Raw genomic sequence first — 14,792 nt, forward strand, 5'->3', positions numbered from 1 at the left:
GAGCACTTTACACAAGTGTAATACCCGAAATAGCTCAAAACTGCCCAACTAGCTGCTTATAGAGCAGCTGCTGCTCTTTACTTCCAAGGGCCAGGTGGGCTTACAAACCTAAATTTCAGGGGAGGAAATGAGCACTGTGAAGGTGACAGCAATGGTTATACAAATACCTACTGCTACCTAGAAAAAAGAAAATGGAAGACAATAATTTCAACAATATCTAACTTAAAAGAACACATCCAATTTTACTACAGTAATCAACGGGAAAATGCATTAGGTTTTTTTGTGTGTGTGTGTGAGAATTTAGAAAAAATTTCTTTTAGTCATAGTAAGTCCGTGTTAGCAGGAAGAATGATTTACAAAAAGATTAAGAATGCTATAATTCCTAACTATAAATAATAAACTATCAACCCTTTTTAGACTCCGTTGGCAAAACAATTTCAGATTCTTGGTCTGATAGGGAATTGAGTCAACAACAGTAAGAAACTTCCATGTTTCTTTCTATAATGGACAGCCTGCCATTTTATCACCTTATCTAATATTTCTTCAAAACCTATATCTAGAGTCTGGAAGCAGCAAAAATTACCACCTCTCAATCATCTCAAAGTTAATATAAAGTTTCACAATGTTAAGCAAAATAACACAGCAAGTTCTTATGCCCTCCACAATCTGTGTTTCTATATGAAGATGTCTTTACAATGGCATAGTTACTCTGCTGGGCACATAGAACTAGAGTCACAGATGGTGGACCAAAGGAAGATGTGTGGGAACAATCCATAGTATACCCTGTTCTAGCCTATCAGTGTAAAATCTTCTTTGGCAAGGATATAATTTTAAGTGCCTCACTCTCCTGTAATCTTATAGCCAAAATGCAACTACATTCTATCTCTTAAAGAAGATTCAAATGAGGATGACATCCATTTGATCAAGAAGGCTTTTATCAGGGGGAAAAAAATGTCTGGTAAAACAATACTTTTTTTTGGGGGGGAGGGGGGAACCAAAACAGGAAAGCAAGTGAAGAGAGAAAGTAGAGATTTTCAGCAAAGATGGAGGTATAGGTAGACACACTGTGCCTCCTCACACAACCAAAAGAAGAACAATTTAAAAACAAAAAACAACCAGAACTGCCAGAAAATCAAACTGTATGGAAGTCCGATAACCAAGGAGTTAAAGAAGAAACATTCACCCAGACCTGTGGAAGGGGTGGAGACAGGCGACTGGGGAAGAGGGCTTGTTGCAAAGTAGCGAGGCGATGGATTTCTGACCAGGCCGTCCCCCATTTGCATACAGATAAACCAGGCGAAAGAGGGGAGTGGGACAGACTGTACAACCCAGGATCCCAGCAGGGGGAAATAAAGCATCAAACCACTGACTGAAAACACCTGGGGGTTCAGGTAGCGGGAGAAACTCCCAGCATCACAGGAGAGTTCACTGGAGAGACTCACAGGGTCCTAGAATGTACACAAACCACCCATCTGGGAATCAGCACTAGACGGTCCCAGTTCACTTGTGGGAAGTGGGGGAAGTGACTGAAAGACAGCAGAGACTCGATCAAGTGGCAGTGTTCCCTCTCTGACCCATTCTCCACATACAGTGTCACAACCTAGCAACTGGGTTGCCCAGCCCTGGTGAACACCTAAGGCTCCACCCCTCACTATGTAACAGGCTGGTCAAGACCAAACAAACAAAACAAACAAACAAGCCCCAAACAAAAAACAGATCAAAGCTCCAGAAAAAATACAGCTAAGCGATGAAGAGACAGTCAACCTATCAGATGCATAGTTCAAAACACTGGTAATCAGGATGCTCACAGAATTGGTTAAATTTGGTCACAAATTGGATGAAAAAAATAAAGGCTAAACTAATTGAAATGAAGGGAAATGCACAGGAAAGCAATAGTGATGGGAAGAAAACTGGAATTCAAATCAATGGAATGGACCAGAAAGAAGAAAGAAACATCCAACCAGAAGAGAATGAAAAAAAAACAAGAATTCAAAAACAATGAGGAGAGGTGTGGGAACCTCCAGGACATCTTTAAAGTTCCAACATCCGAATTATAGGGGTGCCAGAAGGAGAAGAGAAAGAGCAAAAAGTGGAAGTTATTTGAACAAATAATAAAGGACAACTTCCCCAACCTGGAGAAGGAAACAGACTTCCAGGAAGCTCAGAGAGTCCCAAAGAAGATGAACCCAAGGAGGAAAACACCAAGGCACATCATAATTACATTAGCCAAGATTAAAGAGAAGGAAGGCATCTTAAAAGCAGCAAGAGAAAAGGAGACAGTTACCTACAAAGGAGTTCCCATAAGACTCTCAGCTAATTAATCAAAAGAAACCTCATAGGCAAGAAGGGGCTGGAAAGAAGTATTCCAAGTCATGAAAGGCAAGGACTTACAGCCAAGATTACTCTATCCAGCAAAGATTTCATTTAGAATGGGAGAGAAAGTGTTTCTCAGATAAAGTCAAGTTCAAGGAGTTCATCATCATCAAGCCCTTATTGTGTGAAATGTTAAAGGGACTTATCTAAGAAAGATAAAAATATGAACAGTAAAATGACAACAAACTTAGTTATTCACTACCACACTAAAACAAAAATAAACTAAGCAAACAACTAGAAGAGGAAAAAAATCACAGAAATGGAGATTACATGGAGGGTTATCAGTCGGGGAGGGGGAGAGAGGGAGAAAAGGTACAGAGAATAAGTAGCATAAATGGTAGGTAGAAAATAGACAGGGAGGTTAAGAATAGTATAGGAAACATGGAAGCCAAAGAACTTATATGTATGACCCATAGACATGAACTCAAAGGGGGGGAATGTAGATGGGAGGGGGTGTGCAGGGTGGAGGGAAAAAAAAATAGGGAAAATGGGACTACAGTAATAGCATATGCAATATATATATGTAAAAAGACTTTTCATTCCTACAGAACTACATTGTAGAAAAGTAGTTCGTAAATATTTGTGATATCTACATTTAAATTACCTATCTGATGACATATAAGGAGGAGCCCCCAATATCCCCCAGAATTTATTTATTAAAAATTGTGTATTTATTCTTACATGTTTAAACTTCAGTCACTTTCAAAGTACACTCCAGCTGATGCAATATACCTATTGAGATGTTTTTTCCACTGCTCTAAACAGTTTCCAAATATGTAAATTTGAAGGGTGCTTGCCTTTTTTCCCCACCTCTTCCATGTCAGCAAAACATTTCCCTCTGAGGACTTTTTTCATGGGGGGGGAGGGTCATCCTGGGTGAGATTGGGTAAACAGGGAGGGTGGGATGTGGGGGTCATGTTGTTTTGGGTCAAAAACTGCTGAACATTCAGCGCAGTGTGGGCAGGTGTGCTTATAAACCACCCATCATGAAATGGGGTAAACACGTACAATGAGACTCCCCCCCCCAAAATAAATACATAAAAGACTGAAGATGAATGCAGCCTCTCACAACAACGCCAGCTGGTATACTGATCTAGATGGGTTCCTAACACACTCACCTAGCAGGAGAAGCCTGCACTATAAGGAGCTTATCCTCCAGAAGATAATTCCGTTTTTGGGGGGGATCCCCCCTTGTATAACCTTATCTTGATACTTTCTCTAGCCATATTAAACTTCTTTCATTTTGTCCACAAAGGCACATTTCCACCCCTGGGCAATCAATCACTATCCTAGAATTCTGGGCTTAGAACATGAATTGATGATTCTTCTTCTTGGTTGTAGATTATTCCATCTTCATCTAATGGCTACATATATGTGCAAGTTCAACTAGAAAGTATTATTATACAGAAATTATCTGTATAATTAGTTGCCATTTCTACCAGACTGTGAAGGCATGAATCCCTTCTGCCTTGTTCACCACAACATTCCATCTAATACTTCCCAGGTCACTCACTATTTGCTCAATGAAAAAGTGCTCAATGATGTCATAGGTGTTATTCCTTAATACAGCCTGGATACAACAGTTTTAATTTACATGAGGAAAATAGACATGTTTAACACATCTGTATATGTACAATGCATATTTATACCTACGTGTGTGCACGTGTACACACACACACTATATACATATACATATATATTCCCTTGCTCTTTCCACTGAAAGGAACAGAGAACAAATGCACCTAGTACTTAAGCCTCTAAGTACATTTGCCTCTAATACTACTCCCCACTGATTAGAACCAGGGCTCCCTGGAGTAACAGCTGATTCCAAGGCTGAGGTGGGTAGGTATAGATAAGCTTGGGATCATGATATGCCAACAAGTACTCAGGAAAAATGAAGGAGGAAGGGAGGGGTGAAGAGGTGGAGCACAGAGGATTTTTTTGGGCAGTGAGACTACTCTGTATGATACCATAATGGTAGATACATGTTATGTATTTGTCCAAACTTACAAAACATACAATACCAAGAGTGAACCTTAGTAAACCATGGACTTTGGGTGATACATGTTAATGTATAAGTCATCAGTTGTAACAAATGTATCACAATGTATCACTCTTGCAAGGGGGTCTATGCATAAGTGGGGATGGGATATATGGGGTATCTCTATCTTCTGCACAATTGCTGTAAACTTACAACTGCTCTAAAAACAGTCTATTAGAAAAAAAGAGGGGCACATTACAAAACAACTTTGAAGGAGCTCCCACTGGCCAAATCTGGGAATTTGAGCACAAAAAATAGCATTGGTTAAAAAAAAAAATCATGACCCCGTACCAATAATATATAGATACATAGGAGATAGGGGAAGGCTATTCTTCAAAAGGCCAAATGTCACCCTGGCTGGTGGAGCTCAGTGGATTGAGCATGGGCCTGTGAACCAAAGGATCACAGTTCGATTCCCAGTCAGGGCACATGCCTGGGTTGCAGGCCAGTTCACAGACAGAGGCAACCATACATTGATATTTCTCTCCCTCTCGCCTTCCCTTCCCCTCTATATAGATTAAAAAAAAAAAAAAAAAAGCCAAATGTGGAAGTAGTCCTAGAGTTGGAAACTCATCATAATCCAACAAAGATAGGATCATCAATCGGTGCTAAGACTAAGAGAAACTTTAATGAAGAGCTGGATCTCTACATGATTTAAGTGATCCTACAGACAGCTTATTAGTTGCAAGGGTAAAGGGGAAAAAAGCTGCAATTGTATTGTACAAAAATCAGACACAACCTTGATAGAGTAACAGAAATGAAAATCACCAATAAGAAACAGACAATGTGTATACCTCCAAATGTGATACTCGGAGGCAGCCATAACATGACATCTATAGTATTTTGGCTAAAAATTACTTTAATCACACAGAAACATGAGACAAACCCAAATTGAGTAATGTTCTATTAAAAAAAGGAAGGGGGCTATACTTTTACTGTCCATGTCATAAAAAACCAAGGCAGACTAGGGAAATGCTCATTATTAAAGAGACCAGAACTATATGCAATACCCAATCCTAGGATGGATCTTGTACAGGAGAGGAAAAAAATGCTAAAAACTGCATTCTGGGGTCAATTACAAATTAAAATACAAATGACAGTTGAGATAGAAATATTATATAATGTTGACTTGACTATACTATAGGAGACAACAATACTATAGATATACAAGAGAATATCTCTATTCTTGAGAAATACACTGAAATACTTAGATCATGGGCCATGATTTTACAACCTACCCTTAAAAGGCTCAGGAAAAGAGTATATGTGCACGTAAACATGTGTGGGTATGTACACACACGTAAGAAATATTGGTCCATTTTATTATCCCCACAGATAAAAACAAAAAGTACATAGTAATGCTTCACTCATAACATTACACATGTGATAAAAAGGGGAAACATACCTGAATAGGAGATGGCTTCTCCCAGCCCATTTCAAAAATTCCCATCAGTAACTCCCGTTTCAAACAGTAATCTTCAAACTCATTTCCTTTTGTGGAGGTTACATCCTAATTAACCAAACAAACAATAATAATAGAAGAATAAAGCACAACTGTGTTCCTTTGGTAGTTAGCATGCTTAAGAAAGTCTGTTTGAATAAACTAATTCTTTACCCCATTTGAAATATATGTATACTAGCTATCTTGATCTACATTTCAACTATTCCTTAATAATAATCACTAATACACACAACCCATTTAAAAACTGTGTTTGGGGGGGAAAAGCCAGCCTGTGGTCATATTCTTTTAATGACAGGTGGAATACTATTAAGAATCATGCTGTGAAATGCAAATCACAAGATATGAAGTCAAACTCTAGCTCCATCACTCACTGCCTACTAATATCCTTATCAAAATCAGAGTTTCTCAAGCTCAGCATACTGACATTTGAGCCAGAAAATTCACTGTTGTAAGGGGCTGTCCTGTATAGCATTTCCTCAGCTGTGATAACCAAAAATGTTTTTATGTTCAGCTATTGCTGAACACCCCTTGGAAACAAACCATTATTTTCACCCCTGCTTGAAAATAATGAGCTTAGAGAACTAACTTGTCAACTCTAATTTCTCATCCACAAAATGGAGATAATACCTAGCCTTCCTCTGTCTTTTTAAAAAACATTTTATTTATTTCTTTTTAGAGAGAGGGGAAGGGAGGTAGAAAGAGAGAAACATCAATGTGCGGTTGCCTCTTGCATGCCCCTAACTGGGGACCTGGCTGCAACATAGGCATGTGTCCTCACTGGGAATCAAACTGGCAACTCTGTGGTTCACAGACCTGTGCTCAATCCACTGAGCCACACCAGCCAGGGCCCTAACTTCACTCTTACTGAAGAAAAGAGAATATGCCTTGAAAATCATTATTCCGTAAAACAAGATATACATACATATAAATATTAATATGTAAATACACGTATTAATATAATTCCTACAAATAATGAGCATTTTTGGCAATTTACCAAAAAGTTCTATTGGGTTGGCCAGAAAGTTCATTTGATCTATTGGGTTGGCCAAAAAGTTCATTTGGTTTTTTCCTGTAAGATGGCTCTAGTAGTGCTTAGCTGTCATTAAATTCACTTGAAACAATTTTGTTAAGACTGTACTACAATAGCTGTCATATCCGTATGCATAAAAAAACATCAAAATTGCTGAATTTTTATGTAGACATTTTAATACTGAAGACAGAAGATACACAACACTTTCAGTGTATTATGTTTGATTATTGCAAGAAAAGTAAAAACGCAGATGAAATGCAAAAAAAAAAATTGTGCGATGTGTGGAGAAGATGCTGTGATTGATCAAAAGTGTCAAAAGTACTTTGCAAGGTTTCGTGCTGGAGATTCCTCACTGGACAATGTTCCATTGTTAGGCAGACCAATTCAAGTTGATAGTGATCAAACTGAGACATTAACTAAAAACAAGCAACGTTATACCATGGGAAAGACAGCTGACAAATTCAAAATATCCAAATCAATAAAGCTATTGGTAAAAGTGAAAAATGTCTTTATTTTACAGAAAAAACCATACAAACTTTTTGGGCAACCCAATACAATTCCAACCATTTCAACTTATTTAAGAGTTAACCCATAGTGCCCATTGTTATTACTAAGTAATGACTTCATTTTTAGAGTTTCTACATTTTAAGTGAAATTTTACAACCAACTTACAGAAGTTTTGATTCTTAGATCCTTTGGAGGGAGTTTTAAAGTCTTTTTCCAGTCATCACCAGGTCTAGAGAAAATATAATAAAAATGAAGTATCGGAATTCATAGCACGACTATTCTAGTACAAAGATAATTCATCTCAACTATAACTTTTATAAAAAGCACAGTAAGTTTAATCTATCATTTACTTAAGAATAGTTAAGAGACTTTTAAAAACTTTAGAAAAACTCCCCTTACAAAGAACAATAATCTAGAGAGAATAAAAAAATATGTAAGAAAATATAAGAAGGAAATAAGGCAACCATCTTCTTAAGAGAAGCAGTATATTGTGACAATAGAACTGTTGTCACAACTGGGAACCAATGTGGTTTATTTGACCTACACACCATGTGTGTGTTTTAATTTAAATTAGTTACCAATGTTAAGAAATTAGATTTTGTGTAAAAGTCCAGATGCTGGCTTTTCCTGAAAAATTGGAAGCTTTAGCAACATTGGCTAAATTTCTGTATGGTAATAGCTTGACAGAACTTAGTAACTGGACTTTAAAAATCAAGCAGCTGGTGCCTTTAAAGGGCAAGTATACTCTCATTTGCAATTTCTAGTGGCTAGATGAAACCAAGAGCTCTGAAGTTTCAGACCCGAGTTCAAGGTCTGACTCCACCTCCTACTAGTTCTGACCTTGCAAATAATTTACATTATAATAATTTATCAAATAATTTACATTATGCATTCAGCACAATGTCAAAATAAGAACTCAGTATTAGCTGTTAATGAGTATCTTTCTTAATCTTTTTTACTAGGGATGCTTGAAACTATGAAAGAATAAAAAGAAGGAAAATTAATTTTTAAAATCTTTTAAGCCAGGCAAAAACCTTTAACATAATGCCAAAGCATCTAACAGAAAAAAATTGGCAATAATGCTATGTGCTGACTTTAAAATAAGTTTTCATTTATTTCATTATAGCCACACTGCTGACCCCCCAAAACATTTCAATTCTTGATTTAGAAAGAACACTTATTTTACTTAAAGCTAGGTCCCACATAATCCAAGAAACTCTAACCAGCTACTTGCTTCCACTTCCAAGGACACTAAAGCCTTCTACCTCAGTCTATACCACACCGAAGTTCCTGAGCAAAAAATGTCAGCTGAACATCCTGGCAGGCCAGCCTACTATATTGTTGATATAGTGGTAAAATATGGAAGATACTATGCAGAATTTGTCCACAGGGAATTTACAAACCAAGTTAATTAAAATGAGAAAATAAGTGACAAAGTATTAAAAGAGTTCTGGACAGCTGATGGGATCAAGAAGCCTTTATGGAGATGACACTTGAACTAAGATTTAAAGAAGCCACATAACTGAAAAGAAATCATTAAACCAAAGAAAAGCAAAGAAGTACCTGGGTAAAAAATCCACTGCCATCTTAAATTAAAATTTAAGTAGAAAATACTCAATGAAATGACACAGCTTTATGGTTCTATTCTTTTTTTTTTCAGATTTTATTTATTTATTTTTAAGGAGACGAGAAGGGAAGTAGAAAGAGAGGGAGAGAAATACCAATGGGTGGTTGCCTCTCACACATCTCTTACTGGGGACCTGTCCCGCAACCAAGGCATGTGCCTGACTGGGAATCGAATCGGCAACCCTTTGTTTCATAACCTGCACTAAATCCACTGAGCTACACACCAGTCAGGGCTGTGGTTCTATTCTTAAGGATTAAAAATAGCCTAAATTTTGCTAACTATTCAATTTGTCAAGACAAACTACAATTCAGAAAATATTCTAATTAAAGCATTGACCTTAAAAATAGAATATGCATTATATGACCATTCTCCCAGTGACCAAGCCAATTCTACTGGAAATTCTTATATGTCACTGGTGAAGCACCTAGCAGTAACCATCTGTATAATATCCCGGTAGCTTATAAAGGCTATTTTTCTTGAGGAAGCACTTCTTAAGCATGGACAAGATCTAGGTTGTAATAAAAAATATTTTAGTACATTGAACCAGTTTAATCATCTTAAATTTCTAGAGATTAAATCAATTATATGGCTAAATGTTTAAAAAGTATTTTATTTATTCTTAAAGAGAGGGGAACAGAGAAAGGGAGGGAGGGAAACATTGATGTGTAAGAGAAACATCAATCTGTTGTCTCTCACACCCCACGGGGGGATATGGCCTGCAATCCTAGCAATTGGTGACCTGCTTCAGGGGAAGACACTCAACCTTAGCCACACAGATCATGGCTATAGGCTGGATTCTTAACAACTAAGTCAAACCTCAAATGCACTGACTTTTAAAATGTTAATTTTCGCCCTGGCTGGTGTAGCTCAGTGGATTGAGCACAGGCCTGCAAACCAGACAATCGTGGTTCGATTCCGAGTCAGGGCACATTCCTGGGTTGCAGGCCAGTTCCCTGCAGGCCAATTCCCAGCAGGGGACGCGTGAAAGGCAACCATACATTGATGTTTCTCTCGCTCTCTCCTTTCCTTCCCCTCTAAAGATAATAAAATTAAAATGTTAATTTTCTATTAACTAAATCTTTAGAGTGATGTTTACCATTCAAAGAATTTATAGTGAACACTTAAAATGACAGCCTACAATCTTTCCAATTTAAAAGAAAACACATTCTAGAGTAAGATAAGAGGCTCTTAAATTTTTAGAGTCAACAAGGGGTATTAGGACTGTTCAGAGATGTGTTCCCAAGAGTTTAAAATCCTGAGTGTCTATGATATTTAACTGCTTGCTATTTTGTGTGTATTTAAGAGGAGGAAAAAAGGTCATAAAAAAAAGTTGCATAAACTTAATACTGGGGAAAAGCCATATAGGCAAGAACAAGATAAATCTGAACTAATTATGAAAGCTAGCAATGTTCCAGAAAAAAAAACTATACAAAATTATCATTTATCATCTCTATCTATATTCATTACTTAATAAACACAAATTGTGACAAAAATATATTCTATTGCAAATACCTACTAGCCATAAAACAAAGTCATCTATTCTCTACTTGCAATTAAAATGGTTAACATATACAAATATTCAACAACAGAATAAAAAAAAAGAAATCTCCTTGGCTTCTCCCCCAAGAACATTTATTATTTTGACACTTACTTAATAGTGGTGGTCATACTCTGTGCTTGCTGCTGAGTGCCATTATTGATTGTGTTGGTGTTTTTCAGCTGGTTTATTTGTTGCTGTGTCTGTGTGCCCCCTCCTCCAGGGCCACCACTGGGTTTCACAGGGCCCCTCAGCTGACCATTTTGACTGGATAGACCCATTATAACAGGGTTCTCTGTTCTGGCCGTGCTCATGCTGTATTAAATGTAAAGATGTCTCTTTCAAACTTCAAAACTTGAAAGTCAGTAGAGAAACTGAAATAGTTTATTAGGCTCTCCAAAACGAAGAGATATATATAAGTCTTGCTCAATATTGAGTCTTTTATTGCAATGCAGGCAAGCACCTGTAAGTCTCTGAACAGTAAGCAGCAGTAACTTGCTCTCATGCACCAAATCAACTTTTTATTTTTTAAAAAGCTCTCTAACAAGGTTGAGTTATGTATCTGAATTCACTCACTTCAATCTGAAACAAAAAAAGAGTTAAGTTAGTAAACGCTGGAAGTTTAGGAAAAAAAAAAAAACTGTTTTCCTTAATTTTCTTTAAGAATTAAGACTACAGCTGCACTTAGACCAAATCATTAGCCAGGATAAGAGACAGAAACAGATGAACTGCCCCGAAAACCAAACACACAATGAGACCAATCTCATTTTAAATTGTCAGTTCAAAGCAACCCAGAGATTAGACAGAAAAATACAGTGATTAAACTAGCACTAGTTGTCAAATGACAATCTCTTCCCTTCACTGCATTACAACTCAATTAAATATCTCACAACTCACATAAATCTACACATGTACAAGGCGAGACAATTTATGCTTTCAGAAATAAAAAACCCATTTGTGCCCTTACAAATATCAATTACAAAAGTTAACTTTATGAAAAAACCACTTCCCCCGTAAGTTTTTGCCCTTTAAAATAACCGTAGTGATATAGACATGTGTACATATCAAAATCTTTTGATTGAAAAACAGCCAAGAAACTCTTTATCTACCTTAAATGTAATTTGAATACTAAAAAACTATTAGCTACATTTCAATACAACACTTTTCCAAAAGGATAACCTAACTTAAAATAGTATTACTCTAAAAATTATTTTAAAAAGTGTGCCTTGTTTAAAAGAAATTGTGTAAAAAAACACACTAGACTTTCCAAGAAACCCAGAGTACTAATAGTTTTTTTTAAAGAACTAATTAACCTCTTCCATTTTTTATTATTTCCAAAACCAAATTCTTATTTTAAAAAGTAGTAAATAAAAAGTTAATTTACAAAGGCCTACTCTGTGGTGTTTGTTCCTGAACTCCTTTACATTTCTTACCCAAATACGTTAGTTTATTAATTAGTGTTATTTAGCTAGTGTTATTTTTTTTGCCACACGCCAAGGCTTCTCAAACAGTAAAATTTTTCTAAAATATCGATGTCTTTTTAAAGAAAAAGAAAATAAAGCTGCTCACAAGCAAATCCTGATTATCACACACGGGAAGAGGCATTATTTCTAAGTCTCCCAGAATCTGGGTAACAGCCACCTAATTTCAGTTCAAGGCCCTAAATGGTATCCGGTATTGACAGGTTTATATTATGAACCAAGTTCACACCAGAAAACTTGTTTGCAAAGTACTAAGATGATGAAGAGGACAACCTCTAGTGATTAAATGGTATTACTACTGTTCATCATGCATGGAAGGCCTTTTATCTTCCAAGATCCAAAATGTAATAACTGCTCTCCTCTTAATTAAAATAAAAGCTGCACTGCAGCATTGACTCAGAAAAGTAAATAATCCTCCTATCCCTTCCCAATTTAAATTTACAACTTATATTTCTACATTTCCAAAGGGTAAACGAAACTTAAGACTAACTGGGAGAAAACCGATGCTGAATTAATTATAGGACTTCCCAGATTGTAGTTAGCAACTGAGTTTTACACTCAAAACAGTTATCGTCATCTCCAGAGCAATTTCTCTAAGGTGGGTCTGCACGTTGGAGTGACATGTTTTACTGTGAAGAGAAAAGGGGACTATGAAAAAGAAAAAAAGTCAATTATTTGAACCCCGTGATTGCACGAAAATAATTTCTTGCTCTCCCTGTTTCCTCACTACCCACAACACCCACACTTCAAGTCGGCTCCCTTTGACCATAGACACAAAAGAATTGGGGCCCTGCAATCCAATCTGCGCAACAAGAGCAGGGAACGAACCAGCTCGCTGGTAGGAAACAATATGGACTCTCCCTCTATGGCCCAAACAGAAACCCTTACCAAGAAAGCCTTCATTTCCTCCACAATTCGGGGGCTCCAGCATCACCCTCCGTTTTCGACCTACAGGGCCTTATTCCAATCAAGCCACTGCTGGTCCCCTTCTAAAGCGAGTCCTCCACTACTGCACATCCCTGTCGCCCCCTATAGGGCTGCCTCGTTCCCTGTAACCTCCACCATCGCCCTAAGTCCTTGCTACTCCCAGGATTCCTCATTCCCTCGTCTCCATAAAACTCCTCCGAGTACTTGGCCTGCTCCTTCTAAGGACACCGCAGCGCACAACATCCCCCTATTCGACTCTTCTCAGGCGCCCCCAATCCACAGCTGCCACCGGCCCCCCCGGGCCCGTCCAAGGCCTTAGGCCTCAGCCTAACAGAGCCCTCCACGCCGACTGAGGGGGCCTCCCGCAACCCCGACTGCACCGCTGATCTCGACCCTTCTCCCTCGCACGCACCTCACCCAACTCCCCGCGGCTCGGGCCGGAGTCCTACCACGGAGGCCACTCCCGCTCGCCCCCTCGGTCCTTTATTGTTGATTCGAAGCTCCCAAAATGGCGGCGCTCCTTCCTCCTCGGAAATCTCCGCCCGCCCCCACCCGGCAGCTGGCTGCTGCCTCATCCGCCACCGCCCCACCCCGCCCTGCTCTCCGGGCGTCCGGCCAACCAGCCCGCGGCCGCAGCTACCCGGGTCGGCCGGCCCTACCTCCGCCGCCGCCTGTTCTCGCCGCACCACCGAAGTCGCCACCCGAGCTAACTCCGCTTCTCTGCCCCTCCCTCGCCCGCCGTTCCCCCGACCCCGCCTCGCTCTCCGCCTTACCGCATGGCGGCAGCCGCGGCTCCGCCTCTACACAAAATGGCTAGAGCTCAATTGCCGTCGCCGCGGCCGCCGCGGCGCCTCCGCTTGTACGACTTTTCGGCAGGCGCCTGGGGCCAGGGAAGCTCCCTGAAGAGAAAATGGAGGGATATACTTGCAGATGAGGGCTCGGAGATGCCCCAGTAGAGGAAAGGGGAAGGGAAAATACAGTTACCCTCAGAAGGAAAAGGAGGGGTGCTTTTTCCACAGCTGAGAGGAGATGACTGGGGAACAGTGGCTAGGAAGGTTCCTCCCTGTTTTGGCGCCCCCAAAGGTGGAAACTGGGGGTTATAACCAGAGAGGATCTGCTTATGCTGACCCGGGATGCGCTCCAGGGATGGCCCCTGGACGCAACGGCTCGGGGACGGGAGTGCTGACCTGACATCTCCGGCGGGCCCGGGAGGCTGCTGCGGGGCCGCGCGGCACGGCAGTCCAGGAACGCGCGGGACTGGTGGCAGCCACACCTCGCGCGCGCTCAGGGAGGCGGCCGGAAGGAGGCTGGCGAGACCAAGGGGAGAGCGGGGCCAGGGGCCCTACACGAGGACTGCGCGGGGACCGGGCGTGGGGGAGGCGGGGGCGCTGCACGGGACTGCGCTGTGGAGGGGGCCCACGGCGCGACCGTCCTCCCGGCCCCAGTGGGCTGTCCCCAAAGAAAGGACAGTTGCTAAGGAGTTAGTTGTGCTGAAAACTAGTTCTGTAGAGGAAAGAGCAACCGATAGACCCAGAGTAATTCTTCGGCCTGACCTTCACCAGGAAAATATTTATGCGTTTGTTCCCATTAATACTTTACATATCCTAATGTCTCCATTTATCCTTAACAAATAATCGGAAAGCTATGTTGTTCAGGTAAAACAAAAATTTGAAGCTCGAAAGCTAGTTAGGTCAAGGGAAAAGAAAAACCTCCGCTTCTATCAGCTGAGAGACTGAATGTACAGGACAATAACCAGGCCATGTGAGGGCACAACTCTGACCCACAACATCTGCCCCAACCAGCCAGG

General features: G+C 40.0%; 1 protein-coding gene across 6 annotated transcripts in view; it reads right to left on the reverse strand.

Moving 5' to 3' along the window:
- Positions 1 to 14,195, reverse strand: part of DDX6 (DEAD-box helicase 6) — a 38,406-nt gene extending 24,211 nt beyond the window's left edge. The window contains exons 1-4 of one of the 6 annotated variants that reach the window (XM_037147206.2): positions 14,173 to 14,195; positions 10,692 to 11,159; positions 7,579 to 7,642; positions 5,820 to 5,924 (exon numbers count right to left, since the gene is read on the reverse strand). In XM_037147206.2, coding sequence (XP_037003101.1) covers positions 5,820 to 5,924; positions 7,579 to 7,642; positions 10,692 to 10,891 — 369 coding nt within the window. In that variant the 5' untranslated portion in view covers positions 10,892 to 11,159; positions 14,173 to 14,195. Of the gene's footprint in view, positions 1 to 5,819; positions 5,925 to 7,578; positions 7,643 to 10,691; positions 11,160 to 12,946; positions 13,298 to 13,397; positions 13,523 to 13,644; positions 13,730 to 13,758; positions 13,882 to 14,172 lie in introns of those variants that run through there. The other 5 variants (XM_037147204.2, XM_037147203.2, XM_037147202.2 and 2 more) reach the window with 5 other exon arrangements.
- Positions 14,196 to 14,792: the final 597 nt, after the last annotated feature.

Source organism: Artibeus jamaicensis, unplaced genomic scaffold, assembly GCF_021234435.1.
Source record: "Artibeus jamaicensis isolate MK-2021 breed Jamaican fruit bat unplaced genomic scaffold, CSHL_Jam_final contig_196, whole genome shotgun sequence".
NCBI classification, from domain to species: Eukaryota; Metazoa; Chordata; class Mammalia; order Chiroptera; family Phyllostomidae; genus Artibeus; species Artibeus jamaicensis.